This window comes from Metopolophium dirhodum, chromosome 3, assembly GCF_019925205.1.
Source record: "Metopolophium dirhodum isolate CAU chromosome 3, ASM1992520v1, whole genome shotgun sequence".
NCBI classification, from domain to species: Eukaryota; Metazoa; Arthropoda; class Insecta; order Hemiptera; family Aphididae; genus Metopolophium; species Metopolophium dirhodum.
This window is the reverse complement of record NC_083562.1, coordinates 24,522,892-24,540,168: the sequence shown is the minus strand read 5'-3', so window position 1 is coordinate 24,540,168 and position 17,277 is coordinate 24,522,892. Positions and strand designations below refer to the sequence as shown.

General features: G+C 25.9%; 1 protein-coding gene across 2 annotated transcripts; it reads right to left on the bottom strand.

Moving 5' to 3' along the window:
• Positions 1 to 7,531: 7,531 nt before the first annotated feature.
• Positions 7,532 to 16,883, bottom strand: LOC132942162 (odorant receptor coreceptor). Of its 2 annotated transcripts, none has more exons than XM_061010480.1 (9): positions 16,757 to 16,883; positions 14,614 to 14,980; positions 13,661 to 13,901; positions 13,039 to 13,249; positions 9,805 to 9,967; positions 9,632 to 9,731; positions 9,147 to 9,251; positions 8,779 to 8,934; positions 7,532 to 8,644 (listed from the first exon to the last, which is right to left on the bottom strand). In XM_061010480.1, exons 2-9 carry the CDS (start codon positions 14,976 to 14,978, stop codon positions 8,594 to 8,596), a joined length of 1,392 nt encoding a protein of 463 aa, XP_060866463.1. In that variant the 5' UTR covers positions 14,979 to 14,980; positions 16,757 to 16,883; the 3' UTR covers positions 7,532 to 8,593. The 2 variants fall into 2 exon arrangements, with proteins under 2 accessions (XP_060866463.1, XP_060866461.1); XM_061010478.1 differs by having other exon boundaries at positions 16,751 to 16,878.
• Between the last annotated feature and the right edge of the window lie 394 nt (positions 16,884 to 17,277).

The following is a 17,277-nucleotide window of genomic DNA, read 5'->3' as shown; positions in this document are numbered from 1 at the left end:
TTAAGTAATGCTTATATACTTGTGTTTCCTTATATTATATATAAACTATAGATTTATAATTTTTAAATTTATCATTTTAATTCATATTTTCTTGTAATATACGTTTGTTGATGACAAAGCTCCGATGATGTTAGTGCATATGGTATGTTTGTAGGCACTAGGCAGGTTCTTATATTAGGTATATAATATTATACAAACATCATATAACGATACAATAATTTATTTAGCCATATGTCCATATGACATATTATACCCATTCGAGGTATATAATATCTACCAATTATCAAATCGTTATTACGCAGTTTATAATATAAACTTAAGTCATATAGTAGGTAATACAATGTACACAAAATATTATCTGAAAACTAATATTTTTTTAATAACAAAAACGTTGAAGTAGCAGTTCTAAAAACTGAATTAGCGTTCCCAATCTGCAAAATCGACATACGAGGATAAGTACGACACAATCAGACTAAGGACTACAAACAAAATATAATCTACCTATTTCTATTAAAAAAACTTATTAAAGTTTACGAAAAACTTCTATGGTGCTACTATACTCGACATTCATGACAACATATTACGCTGTATAGAGAAACAAAATATAGGTTAATAGGTAATATTTACATACAAACATAAAACATATTATTGTGATTTAAAAAAATGTATACTCTTACAACTTGAAAGGATTGAAAACAATTTTTAAAACTAATTTTATGTTACATAGATTTTTAAAAGGAAGGAGATTATTTTGAAATCTGAAATTGCGCTAAATATTTATTTAAATGACGATATATACGTTGAAAAAGAAAAATTGGAAAATATTACTTTTTTGATCTGAGGCGTTGGCGACATACCTGTTGATGGCTTTTAATTTTTATAACATAAATTTTACGTTTTTTGAATTTAGGAGTAGAAACATTTCCGAGCGTACTTCAAAACTAAGCGAGATAGTTTACGGCAACTTCAAGTAACAATTTCGCCAAAAAAAAATTAGAAAACTGTTCGTTCTTACTAGGAAAGGATTTGAAAACCGTTTTTAAAACGAAGTTTATGTTACTTAGATTTTTAAAAGAAAGGCGCATATTTTGACATTTGAAACTGCACTATATTATTTATTTAAATGACGATCTATACGTTGAAAAAAGAAAAATTGGAAAATGTTACTTTTTTCGATTTGAGGTGTTGGCGACATACCTGTTGATGGCTTTTATAAATATGAATTTTACGTTTTTTGAAATTAGGAGTAGAAACATTTCCAAACGAACTTCAAAACTAAGCGAGATAGTTTACGGCAACTTCAAGTAACAATTTCGCCAAAAAAAAATTAGAAAACTGTTCGTTCTTACTAGGAAAGGATTTGAAAACCGTTTTTAAAACGAAGTTTATGTTACTTAGATTTTTAAAAGAAAGGCGCATATTTTGACATTTGAAACTGCACTATATTATTTATTTAAATGACGATCTATACGTTGAAAAAAGAAAAATTGGAAAATGTTACTTTTTTCGATTTGAGGTGTTGGCGACATACCTGTTGATGGCTTTTATAAATATGAATTTTACGTTTTTTGAATTTAGGAGTGGAAGGATTTCGAATGAACTTCAAAACTAAGCTAGATAGTTTACGGCAACTTCGAGCAACAATTTCGCCAAAAAAAAATTAGAAAACTGTTATTTCTTACTAGGAAAGGATTTGAAAACCGTTTTTAAAACGAAGTTTATGTTACTTAGATTTTTAAAAGGAAGGCGCATATTTTGACATTTGAAACTGCACTATATTATTTATTTAAATGACGATCTATACGTTGAAAAAAGAAAAATTGGAAAATGTTACTTTTTTCGATCTGAGGTGTTGTGGACATACCTGTTGATGGCTTTTATAAATATGAATTTTACGTTTTTTGAATTTAGGAGTGGAAGGATTTCGAATGAACTTCAAAACTAAGCGAGATAGTTTACGGCAACTTCGAGCAACAATTTCGCCAAAAAAAAATTAGAAAACTGGTATTTCTTACTAGGAAAGGATTTGAAAACCGTTTTTAAAACGAAGTTTATGTTACTTAGATTTTTAAAAGGAAGGCGCATATTTTGACATTTGAAACTGCACTATATTATTTATTTAAATGACGATCTATACGTTGAAAAAAGAAAAATTGGAAAATGTTACTTTTTTCGATCTGAGGTGTTGTGGACATACCTGTTGATGGCTTTTATAAATATGAATTTTACGTTTTTTGAATTTAGGAGTAGAAACATTTCCAAACGAACTTCAAAACTAAGCGAGATAGTTTACGGCAACTTCAAGTAACAATTTCGCCAAAAAAAAATTAGAAAACTGTTATTTCTTACTAGGAAAGGATTTGAAAACCGTTTTTAAAACGAAGTTTATGTTACTTAGATTTTTAAAAGAAAGGCGCATATTTTGACATTTGAAACTGCACTATATTATTTATTTAAATAACGATCTATACGTTGAAAAAAGAAAAATTGGAAAATGTTACTTTTTTCGATCTGAGGTGTGTGGACATACCTGTTGATGGCTTTTATAAATATGAATTTTACGTTTTTTGAATTTAGGAGTAGAAACATTTCCAAACGAACTTCAAAACTAAGCGAGATAGTTTACGGCAACTTCAAGTAACAATTTCGCCAAAAAAAAATTAGAAAACTGTTCGTTCTTATTAAGAAAGGGTTTGAAAACCGTTTTTAAACCGACGTTTTTTTTTATATTCTTGTATGTTTACTAACTGAAAAATAATTTGCACATTTATGTGGTTCTGACGAATTCATTGTAAACATTACATAAGTTATTATAATATCTTTGCTAATTTTATTAATATTATAATAAGTACAATTTCATTTAATATAATAATCTCACTCAATCAGTTTTATATTTGTATGCATTTAACATTTTTATAATTATTGATACGTATCCATTTCATAATGCAAGATGTATAATCTGAATTTACAAGTAAGGAGGTATTCGTGTACAGGATAGCGTTTTATAGAGTAAACTGAATTCAATGGGCTAATTAGGTTAGTATTTAATATTCAGATGAGTTATTTTTAGTTCTTAACAACAACACTTATTCTGAAGGTCAGTGATATTAAGTTAAGCAAAACATATTTGATGTAGGTATTTGTTGTATACTTTTTTGCCAAAACACTGAAAAAAAATGTCAATCATAATTGTTGTTTTAAAAATAATAAAATGTTAAAACCTTTGCACAAGATCTATATCTTTTTAAGATATATGTCCATTTTACAAATCACACTACTTATATGTGGTTACAAACAAATAATTATACATTTTTTTTAATCGCTATTTTATTAAATATATCTCACTTAGTTTATTAGTAGCTAAATTATTTTATTTTATTGTATTCAATCGTAGCTGAAGTACTAAACTATGTAGTATATTACCTGTATCTTGTGTTAACAATTCTCTTTTTTTTGCATTTTGATCACACTGTAGGACATAAGTCAGTATATAATTCAAACACTTACATTTTTCTTAAGTCCTACAAAATCAAAGATAAAGCCATTATTATATTTCTCATTAAATCCATTACTGTTTACTGTTTGTGAATTGCAAAAGATATCATTTTTGTTTAATTACTCGATTAATCCGAATTGAGCTTTATACTATACCGACACATACACACACCATGTATGATAAGCCGGTTTAGGTGTGGTGATATCGTTTGCGGATGAATATTGTAGTTGTATACTTATTTGTATTCGAATGATGCACTAATTTGTAATTGCATTTGAATTCAAATTAACATTGTTGTATCGTGAGAAAAAAGTTGAATATTATATATTATAATATATGTAGGTGCTTAATACTTCATGTCGGATTTAACTTTCAGAATCAATTATGAACATTTGAAATTTTATACTCCAAAATGTACTTATAGCAAAGACATATTTACAATACGTAATATTCCTACAATAATGTATTTTTTTTCGCAGCCGACTAATTAAAACAACGCTGTAAGTACCTACTTGAAAAAAGGCCATTTTTTTGTCGGTTGTAACTATGATAAAAATTCAATTATTGACTTTACTGAAATCATATTATATACAAACGCTTATAATCATAATAAATTCTAAATAACTAATAAACGGGTATAACTGAATAATTTGGATCACTATTACATTTTTTTATGAACGTTAGTGATGCAGTCCTAAAAAAGTTTATGGGTACACGCCTTAACCATTGTAAAAAATAACTTAGGAGGGGGATACTCCTAATCTGCGTACCACGATTTCGTTAAGGGTACACGCATAAATATAAAATCAGAAGGTGTGTACTCGCGTGTACCTTCTGTCCTTCTACTACACCACTGAATTAAACGATTATTATTACTAATGTATTTTACGTATAGTAGGTATATAACATCAATATACATGACGTTCATATTATGTCCTATATAATTCATTTATGAAAAATGCAGTATAATATTGTTATGCAACTTTTAGTTTTTAGTCACTATCCACTGTTCATTAATATTTAAATTAAAATCTTGTTCAGTGTGAGAAAAGGCTGTCAACGTTTTTTTTTTAGTTGGCTCTTATATTGAGTTTAAATCGTAAATTTAATTTACTACAACCCCTCACAAAAATACTACTTAACGTTAGCTTAATGTCTCTACTCATAGTAGTAAGTTATAAATATAATTGTATGGTACAGGGGTAGTGTCAATCTTGGCTTGGATATCTTTTGGCAAGACTCTACAGTGCAGTTATAACTTATATATATTATATACTTATAAACATTATAAACATTTACTTTTAGAAACAAACTCATACAAACGCATTAGTAGAAACCGGAAAGTAACTTTGTTCTCGATAAAATAAGTTATTTCCTTAGAATTAAATATATCATTTTTGATACATTACATAAATAACATAATACTGAAAATGTAAGTCCTCTTCTACACAGTGGCGGATCCAGGGCCTAATTTTTGGAAGGGCATGGGGGGGGGGCAAAAGTATAAAAAGTTCCAAAATCGGCTTAACACAGTGTAAAACAAAGGAAAACTACGGCGATTGCTCTCCCCCTGGATCCGCCACTGCTTCTACAAATAATAATTAGACAGTAGTTGGACAGTAGTACTTATAATATTTTTATTAATACAATATATTATATAAATATAATGCAACATAATACCAATCTATAAGTGAAATACCTAATTGCAATTAAAATACAATTTGTCTGTAAAATTATTGTTTTTTTTTATTATTTTCCATTTCACCAAGCCCTCTATTCTTTTTTTTAGACTTTATTATAATTACTTATTTATATTTATAACTTTATTATTTATTATAATATATAATATACAATATATAACAGGGGTGGCCAAACTTTTTTTGATTAAGATCTACTGATGGTATATGTTTTCTTTTAGGTTTGACAAATGTAAAAAAATATTTAATATTAATAATTAACATACTTATATAAATAATAAAATTAAAGTGTTAAATTATCTGAAATGAGTGTTTCACATTAAATTTCTAAATAATTTTAAAATGTATTAACATTGTATACTGTTGTAGAAGCGTGTCGTTGCATATCATGACCAAGCGAAGACGCTGTACTAAAGTTTAAACCTAACCTACTCATAACTTTCAAGTGAGAAAATGCCATTTCACACTAACAGGTTAATCCGAAATATATGTATTTAATAACTGTACCTATCTACTAAATGACAAATATAATAATGAATAAATTCTAACAAGGGGGATCGCGATCGACTGTTTGGCCATCCCTGATATATAACATACAATTATAGTAAACGATACTCATATTATCGGAGGTCGCATTATGTCCATGTATTCAAATTTAACGCAATTGGATCATTGGAAGAGTCAGAAGCTAATTTAGAGGACACGTTGTACAAGTCGCATTATTTAATATTATGCTAGGGCCATATAATTCAACCAGTTTACTTTTTTGTTATTACTTTGCGAATTATGCATATAATCTACAAGACTTTTAAAAATATCTTGAAACTATTAAATATAATAATATATTAATGCATCATGCATTGGCGTTATTATTATAATTATATAGTTAATTTACGATTTATCAAACTGTATTGTTCTTTATGGGTATATATATCATGTTTAACATTAACTTGTTATATTTCCAAATCCAGAACGAGACAAACAATAGTATTGTTAACTATCACATTTTAATCATGTTATAAACTTAATACTATATAAATTATAATTTAAGCAAACATTATCATTTAACCTAATATTTAATGTTTACTAAAAGTATAATTATATGATATTTATATAATTATAAATATAATAAAGACTGACTATTTATTTATTTGGGTTGAAAGTTTTGTCTCATTGAACTATTTGAACTTAACCAATAATAATGACCTCTGCAGAAATGTATCATTGTCCATCAGGTTATCAGGTTTGTCATACAGCAGTATTTATGAACAAATAATAATAATGAAAACAATTGCAGCAGTAACCTACCTTATGAAACATGGATGTAGGTCAAGCCACGCAGCTGATACGAGCGAAATCTAACGAATGAAATTAATTAATACGTTCGTTAAGATATCGTTGACAAGTTTAATATGTAATTATTTAGTAATATACTCACTTTTTCAACTTAGGTACCTATAATGAAGTAATATGATACAATACCATGAAAAATTCGTAAATAATCTTTATTAAGAAACATTGTATGATATATAAGGGTAAAAATAATCCACTTAATATAACGATATGATAAAAATAGAATTCATGATATCAAAACAGTGTCAACATTAGATTAATGTTTAATGAATATTAAGAGAAGTATACATATTAAACGTGGTTACTGGTTTATAACATTGAAAAAGTTAAATTATATTATATTTGAGATAAAAAGAAAACAAGCCTAGAATATAATATGAATAATATTCGATTTCATTTTAAAATATGAGATCGATTAATGTATAATTACAGTTGTACATACTGTGCAATGTGTATACCGCAATGTTTATATTACTGCCAACGTAACATTCTAAACCTTCCTACCTATATGATGTATCTACACATTTCAACTATATAATAATATCCAGATGAACTAGACTTCCTTGACGGAATAACACAATTATAATTCATTACATTTTTAAAAAAATATTCATACTGTATGATATAATATAATATTATTTAATAAAATAAAAATATAGTTCCAAGGTGATTCATCCTTTCTATTTTGTATGCTATTTAATTGTTTATTAAAAATATATTAACACAAAAACAATATTGTGTGCATTTATAAAGTTACAATTAAAAAGTGAAATGGCAATTTAATTTAAGTTTAATTCTAAAATGAAACTAAATTGTTTGATATATATGATTATATATATATATATTAACAATTAACAAACATTATTAGGTACTCGAGTTGTTAAAAACATTTAGATACATTCTAAATTTTTATATACCTACTGTACAACAATTACCTAATAAATATAATAACTTTAGAATAATAATAAATTTAATTATTATTTATTATAGGTACATATTGATATTATATAGTCTACCATAATTGTTATGAGTATTTGATTGATTAATACATATAAGTAGATATACTGTTGTTGAAATTTAAATAACATGTCTTTAAAGTTTTTACGTTATCAGTTATGGCATACTTTTATTATATAAAATAAATTACTACTTAAAATTAAAATAGATAGGTAGGTACTAATAAAATAAAATGGTAAATTTATTTCTATGGTAACATTATAAAGACGAGTTCTTACTTTTAAATAAAATACATAATATATATATGTATTATTATAACTATTAACTATACAGGGTGAATGTCCAAGCCTGCTCTGCACCCCCGTTTTTCTTTTAATAATATATTTATATAAATTATGGTTATTAGAATTTTTAAGCATACTTACGTCAATATTTTCAAATACTTAGATTTTTTTATGCAATTTAAAGAGTGTACTGTGGCAAAACAAAGTTCATTTTTTTTAAACGAGTAACGTTGTTTTTACTGTACATTTTTAAGGAAATAATTTTTTTTTAAATTTTGGTGTAGATCAAAATTTGAACTAGTAGTTTTTTAGTTATTCAAATTTAAGGATAATAGTCCATAGTATTAGGTTTAAGAATAGATATGGGGCTATGATGATTTCAAAGTTATAGTAATTAATATTTATCTATTTAAACGTTATAATTGTCAGAGTATTTAAGCATAAGATATATTTTATGTATTTTATTAAGCACTATTATCAATAGTATGTTAAGTTTATTAACTCAGAATTATTCATTCAAATATATGTACCAAATTAGATACTCCAAAATGTTCAAAAACATAATTTTATTAACAATTAACCGTACTGTGATTCTTGTTTCAAAATAGTTTTCGTCGCAGGTATTCTTTAAATTTGATAAAATCTAAACATTTGAAAATAAGACCCTGAGTCCATATTTAAAAATTCTAAAAATCAGAATTTGAATAAATTAGTGAATTTAAAGATAAAAAAGAGGCGAGGAATGCCACTGAACATGCTTGGTGAATCATACCATCCTATATAGCAGTATTTATTATTTAAAGATTTTATTTAAGCTGCACCAAAACCATAAAGTATGTTACTACAGCACCTAGAACCTGGAAACCAAATAATTTCAATAAATTATAGTTGATACAATATTATATTATTTTAATTCGCAAATTAAATAAAATATGTCTAGAAGTTTATAAAAAACTATATACTCGTTGAGTAAAAAATAAAGTTGTCTTACTGATGCAAATAAATCCAATGAAACATTGAAAAATTTTGCCCCAGACACAATCAAAGGCTTTTGGCACTGTTGGCACACTATTTGGACGAATGTTTTAGCTTCTTCGGATCCATCGTACCAGTGGCAACCGTAAGCCGCTTCCATTACAGATGAACTCTAAAAATAATCAGAATGTATACAAAATCGAAATGTTATTTAGATGTATATTTAGCAATTTAGCATATAAACAAAGTATATAATAGGTGTATTAATAGGTGTATGATTATTACACGGTTTTGAAATTGTAAATTCTCCCGGTCTACTCTGCAGTATATTATGTAGCTAGCAATGAAAATAAAATAGAAATCTTATCTTAAGCTTATACTCACTTCTTCGATGAGTTCATTGCCATGTATACAAAACATAAATATTTGTGCAAAAGAATACATCAAGTATCCGATGGTAGAAAACGCAAACACATTGACTCCGTTGACCTGTTATTTAAAAAAGGAATTTTAAATGTGACATTGTTATTAGATAAAATGGGAAAAATATTTTTTTAATAATTATGATCAATTACTAATGTATTACATACACATACGTCTATTATAATCGGTATGAAGATTATATTGATTTGTAATAAATTACATTTTAAAGTAGTTTCAAGTAGGTATCAATAATTATATTATTAAAATGAAAATAAAATAGATCACTACAATGGATAAACAAGGATATTTTTATTCCTTTATAAATACTTACAGAGACTCAAGATAATCCAGTTTAGAAAAATGAATACACTAATATTTAATCAAATTGTTCAAACTAAATATTTTGAATATCTGTCAAGGTAATTTTATGAGACATTCCAACAAACCTTGGTTGCTTGGTATGCGAGAATGGTGAGAATGACGGTGCTCACTAACATGTGAAAAAGAAGTGCCGAACCATAGCACTCAGTAATTAAACTCACGTACCTATAAATACAAATTAATACATTTTAGATTGTTAAACACCTTCAACAAGCATCCCTAATTAAAATTTCCATACTTGACAACATGTTTGTGTCGCTCTACCCAGTATTTAATTGCTGATCGAACAAGTACTTCTTGATTGCTAGTTAAGTTATTTGGTCCTTTTCTATTTGGCTCATTTTCCCCTTTTGTTCCATACTCAGTAATCTCATTCACGTAGGACCCATTGTAATCGCGATCTAATATTAATTTTTAAAATATTTTCTAATATTCTTTATATTAATTTACTTAAATTATCAAATTTAAACACATAATAGGTACAATGTTTAAAATCCCTTATGACTACAAGCAACAAAGACATTTAAAAGATAACAGATTTTTAATTCAAGAAAACATTATTTTATTAGTTTCAATAAAATTAAAATATTATAATAAAACTTACAAACATGGCTCGAATTTTAAAGCATTTGCATATTTTTGTATAATAAACGTAAAAGTGTTAACTATAGGATACCTATATATATTTGTTTCATGATATAAATAGTTGAAATACAATATTTCTACATATTTTACATTTTCAGATTTACGAGTGCATATTTCAGCTTCTTAGGTTTAAACTGTTATATAAGTATTTTAGTTAAAAGTAACATAAATTTCGTCTTTTAAACTTTGTGCGGGGTGATTCATGTATTGATTTTACAATGATGTGTATTTTTTTCTGTCAATCATTACATTTTGAGGCAATACAAATTCTTCAATTTTGAATATTAAGAGTGGTTTCTGGTAAAAAATTGGATCTAGGTAGTACTATGTAAGGTAAAAATAAAGAATTTCTAGTACTTTTCAAAATAACCAGAAAAAAAACAAAAACGGGAATTTTAACCAAAACCAGTATTGACAAAATTGATTTTGTTTTTTGGAATAACTCCAAAACGTCTAAAGGTAGACAATCGAAACTTTCACAAAATGTTTACATTAGAATTTTTAGTTTTAATTATTTTTAGTTTTTTCCTATAAATGTTGATGAAAAAAATTTCCCTTGGTCAAAAAATTTGAAAATTTAATACAAGGTTTCTCATAACGTTGTCATATACCTACCAATTAACAATTATTGAAAATACATAGTAGTCACTGCATTTTTTAAATGCATTTAAACTTTTAAAGTAAGAGTTTCAACAAAATTCTTCAAAATAATTCTTCCATTATAAAATGCTGAAATGCTCCATTATAAAAGATTTTAACGGAATGTCAGAAATATGAACCAGTTCGACGGTACCCTCGATAGCACTCGGACCCGAAACCGAAGACAACTTTACTATAAAATAATCGACTTTTAAAACAAGTATTATACAACTTAATTTAAATACATCTTTTTTTTTTGTTCGTTTGCTATAATAGTTTTATACTTATTAGTACATGTGTAAATATTTGTAACTATACAAACCATATTAAGAGGATGTCAGCACACTATTTGTTTTCTCTCTCTGGCCCACGCGCAACATAGACAAAACGCATTTACGCAGAATCATTTTTTCTATGTTTTTAAGTAATCTTAGAGTAAAATCACCCATTACAAAAAAGAAAGAGAAATATATTTTTGAGAGAATAACATATCGATTTGTCTAAATATTGTTTCAAAACAATTTAAACATAATTTAAATCTACAACATTTTTTTGTTTATTTTGAAAGTCGAATACAAGGTAAAATAACAATACAATATAAAATTGATATGTCATTCCCCCAAAAATATTATTCTTTATCTTTTTTGTAATGGGTGATTTTACTCTAAGATTACATAAAAAACATAGAAAAATTATACTTAATTATATTTAACAATATGGAAAAAAGTTGGCCACCCCAGGTTTAGAGTAATATATGATATATTAAATAAGATAACAATATTTCATATTTATTTAATATTACCTATAAATATTGTATGTGACTTCCCTTGATCACACAGACAACGCCTAGTCGAAGCTCAAATTCATGCCATGTAGCTATTTTAAAATATTATGTATTCATATTTTAGTGCTATAAAATCTGAGCTAGTCATGAACATTGTGTACGGAATCAAAAACGTTACCAATAATTATATCGGTACCTAATATGATATTAGTAATATCATAGACCTAACTTAAAACATTATCAATTCAGTTGAAATCTCTATAATATATCATGATACATAAAATAAATTTGAAGCTTATAGTCTAGATTCTGACAGAGCTCTTCTTCTTTATGAACTACAACTAAAATCAAAATCAATTTTTCAAAAATTGTTGTTGCATAAATTCCCCGGTTTTCAGCTATTTTTTACGGTTTTTCCTGTTTATTTTGTAAGTTGTTACTCTCACAATCAAATTGAAATTACCAAGCATATTTTGGTTTAATATATTTACCATTGGTAAAAAAACTTTGATTTTATCACGTATTGAACCTCATGAGTGTAAATAGTAAAAATATTTTGATCAAAATAAAAAACTTTTGGTTTATGAAAAATAAAATAATGTGTGCTATATAGTGCCTAGTAGATTTTATATAAAACGAATATAAAGTGTATTAACATTTAACATTTTAATGTGTTATGATGTCAGAGTTTAATTTAATTACAATTCATTATTATAGGTATGAACATATTTTATTTTATTGATATTATTCATACACAATATAGATATTATATACATACATAAGTATGATTTTTCGTTATTCACATAAGTTAAAAGTAAATATTAATATTTATATATATTTTAGTTATAACTTTATAAGTATTTTATAAATCTCAAGATCCATTAACATGTATGAATATTGCAATTATGGTTCTTGATACCATATATCAACTATAGTCTATAAGTACCTACTTGTATACAAAGTCAATATCATATTAATCTACTAAGACAAATACATATTTTGCTTCTCGCCATTTTTCTTTATGAGTACCTCAAATTGTATATTATAATGAAATGTATTTTTATAATAACTCTTAGGCCTTAGCTTTATATTTTATTTTTTCTTTATCAAATATTTCTCGTTTATTTAGATATTGATTGATTAAAATATAATCTATAGTTTTTTGTTATTTTAATTATTATAAATAATTCTTAAAATACAGTATATACATTTACTAGTTCATATTATACGAAATCTTATTTTGCATATTTTTGCATATTTCATGGGTTATCGCATCATATAAATGCATATTCCCATGGTTCTTTGTATAAATGTATGTATATTTAACACTTTTTAGTGCATTAAATTCACAGCCCTGCTTATTAATATATTATTCGATTTCATAAATAATAAGTATTAACTTACCGATACCATTGATTGATTGATTTTTAGCTGAACTGGCACGAAATATTTCGGCAGGATTATGAACTGATGAATCAAGGGTAGCACTTAATTCAATCAATGGGTTCAAAATCTCCTTCAAGTGTTGAAGTTGTTCACAAGCATGCACCAGAAATGATGAGAATAAAAGTTCCATTAAGTTTGAGTGACTGAGCGTTATGAATATCCAATAAAACTAAATAGAAATTTCACAAGATCGTCAATTTTAAGAATATTATGAAAAATCAAAATAAAAGTATAATTTAAAAAATTTAAAAATAAAAAAAGTAAAAAAACAACAAGGGTTATCAAAGTTAACATTATTCCAGGGTTATCTAACTAAACTAATACTTTTTACATTGTATGGTTTAACATTTATTCCATTTATCATTTAGTTCATTAATACCTTATTAATTAACATCAATTATAGGTCGGCGTGATACTGAATACTATGTTAAATTATGTGGACAAAAATAGGTCTTTTAAAAAATATTAAAGTTTTAAAATCACATTCATATTCTACCCTTTCAACCAACCTACAAGGATATTCATGAATGTTTTATAAATAATATTTTTCTTGCATATAATTTAACCACACCAAGCATACCTGCAAGACAAAAGCCACAATATAACCTAATCCATGACTTGAATCCCAAGGATACCAAGAATGTAACATCAAACGGGGTACTGGAACCAACATTGTTTGGTTAAATGTTTCAGGATTAGGAACCTTCCATACACTTTCACCAAAGAAAGTAATAGTTGTCCAGCTGATCGTTGTAAAAATTGTAACTATCGAAACTATAATCAAAAGTTGTCGCATTCGAGATAATGACTTTGCATGGAATCTGAAATGAAAAATGTCAGAAAATAAATATTATAATAATATATATAAAAATAAAACACTTCAACAGATAATACTTATGTATAAGTATATATTATATTTTATATTCATATTTATTCTACCATGGTCCATGACCATACTGCAATACTGTGTAAATCATATAATTGTATTTATTTATTTTACCAAACGTTTAGAATATTATAATTTTCTTTAAATATAGAATAATAAATTATTATACGTAGTCATTTAGTCTATATGAATAAGTACCTAATAAACTAAAAAAGTAAAAATTATTGTATTGAAATACTAATAAATAGATACCTCCTAATCACTACGACTAATTTAACAATTGTCCTGTGATGGTACAAAATTTTTATCGAATAAAAACTATTTTTTTTTTACTGTATTGTACTTTGTATTGTAACTTAAGTTTTATTTATGGTTTAAATTTTGAAAACAAACATCACAGTATTTTATCCCTATAATATTTAAGGAAAAATAATTTCATAATAGTATGTTTAAATTTTTATTTGGGAGCATAAATGTATGTTTTCCTTACCGATGTTTAACAAACTACAATTAATTTCGTTTGAATATAATCAGATTTCTCACTTCTCAAATGAATTGAGTAATTTTAATATTTCACATTGTATTACTTACTATAGCTTTTAATTTGTTATCAATCATACAACTTAACAACTTAAAATTTAATTTACCTCGAATGAGATTCTGCAAATAAAGGATGTGGAGAGGTGTTGTTCCAACAACTTAGAGTCCTGTAGAACGACTTGGTACCCGTGCTAAAATACATGAATTTGATCATCGAATGGGTGAAAAACAATGTAGTTACTACGCCAGCAGCCAGCTGATCCGAATCGTAGGATTTAGTGACCATAAACATTACGATAAATATGAACTGCGAATATATTATTATTGTGGTGATCCAGCTGTAAATTTTCCGGAACAACACAGCCAATCCAGAATAATCGTCATAGTACTCGGATATGAATAGGCCCGACATTTGTATTAATCGAATATTTGGCCATAGATCTTTTATTAGACCATCTTTCTTATAACCCATGTCTGAAAAACCAAAAAAAATTGTTAAATAACAAAATTAAAGCATATTTCAACCACAACGACATTTTATTCTTGATTCATGTGTTCAATTCTTTATATAATATTATGTAGGTTTCTAAGTTGTTGTTAAAATGTATAATCGTTAGACAAATCTTCGAGTGGACAACGGCTGTTGTTTCATTTCGTATAGGTTTTCATATAGGTAATATATCTGGCATAGGTAATAATTTTAATCACAAAAATTAGCATTTAGTAATTTTAAAAATGGGGTGATTATTTATAAATTTAAATTAAATGTATCATAAATTATATTATTTGTAACAAGAACTCTTTTATTTTACAGTGTTTAAGCATTATTACACCTAAACTTATAATATTTATTCCTATAGACTTTAACAAGCGATCAAATTAACTATATATTTATATGTATAATAATATATAGACTATAATTGTTCAAATGTATAGAAAGATTAATTATAAAACTAAGCTTAAAGATAAAATAACTTTTCTATTGCCCAGCTATGTTGTATTCCATATGTATATGAGTATATAAATCCATTTATAATTGCAACTAAACAAACGTATTATACCTTTATCTATAGCATATTATATAGGTATTTTAAAATACTATTTTATGAATCCCATGGGATTTTGATTCAATACAAGGGTTTATCTTAAACTGACATATTTAATTTTAATAACATATGGGCATGTAAAATAATATTATTTAATAATTTATAACATAATATACAGTAAAATTTTGCGTAGAAATAAGGAACAACAAATTATAAATAAAATTATACTTTCTATCAACTTTAATTTTAATCCACAGCAATTGACTATACAATATCTACTTATAGTAGATTTCCTTAAATTTTTAAAATATATTATATTTCAATTAAATAAAGTATACAAACATTACAAACTATCTATAAATTATAATGAATTAGTTGATATCTAACCTACCTATTGGCTATTTTCATATTATATTATATGGAATGTAGATATTATTTATCTTATTGTTCAATGACATAGCTTTAATTTGTGCATAGTTATATGTTTTTTTTTCAAAACGTTATACTGAAAATAAATAATTTTTATTTATGTTAAGTTTACCTGTTAGTTTACGTGTATTTAAGACAATTCTTCATAAGTAAGTATGGCTAAGTAACGGATTTTATAAATCACCCTGTATAATACGTGTTAAATAAATCATCAAGTGCAATAAATCAACCACTCAATGTACGCGTAATAGCAGCAGTGTAAGTGTAAGAAAAAAAATTATCATTCTGCAAATGTAATGTATATTGTATATATTATATTTATCTACTGTAATATAAACCTAAAATGTATATTATATTATAAAGGTATATACTAATAAGTAATAAGTATAATGTATAATATTGTTTCAAAATATATACAATACTCATAGCTGTTAAGTATTTTAATAAGTGATACGAATACAATTTATATTATGTTTAAATTTAAATTTAAAACATACACAAATGCAATTTTCCATTATATATTATATATCTTCATGGACTTAATTTTTATATTTTAGGTTCTTTGACTATATAGTTATCATAATAATATATAGGTTATCATTAAAAAGCAATGATGAATGAAGATGATAAAAATTATAGACAATTTAAGCTTTCTTCGGATGCATTACGCACATGTATCATTTCCAAATATATATCATACACTTATAAAGTTAGAAACAAAAATCTATTAATATTATTTGGAATACACCTATGTATAGAAATTACGTACTCGTACCTTTCCTTTATTCCAATATAATCAACAACGTATATCCGTGTGTTGAAGTTCTTGAGTTTTGAATTATTAAGACTTTCTCCATGTACCAACGCAATTAGTTAAGTCTCGACTCTAGGTTCTAGAAGGGTTCCAATAATACTAAAGTATAAATGGTATAACATGAGTAGCCCGAAGGGTCATAGAATGGGAGGACTTATTGCCATGACCTACCTAGCAAGGGGATGATACCATTTTAAATATTTAGTAGATTTCTTAGTGACTTTTCCCTTATGTAACGTTCGTGTATACATTTTACACTGCAGACGAACCCATGACTATGGTAATTATAGTTTATAAAACACACTATTTGGTCACGAAAATCAATAACTTCATAACTTATTTAACGAACAACGTTATATCTTATATAATAATAATATATATTATATACATAATAAAAATTAAACTAATCATTTTATAAGTCATGTAATAATTATTAGGAATATTTTACATTCTAAGCTATTGATTTTACGATGACGTATCTA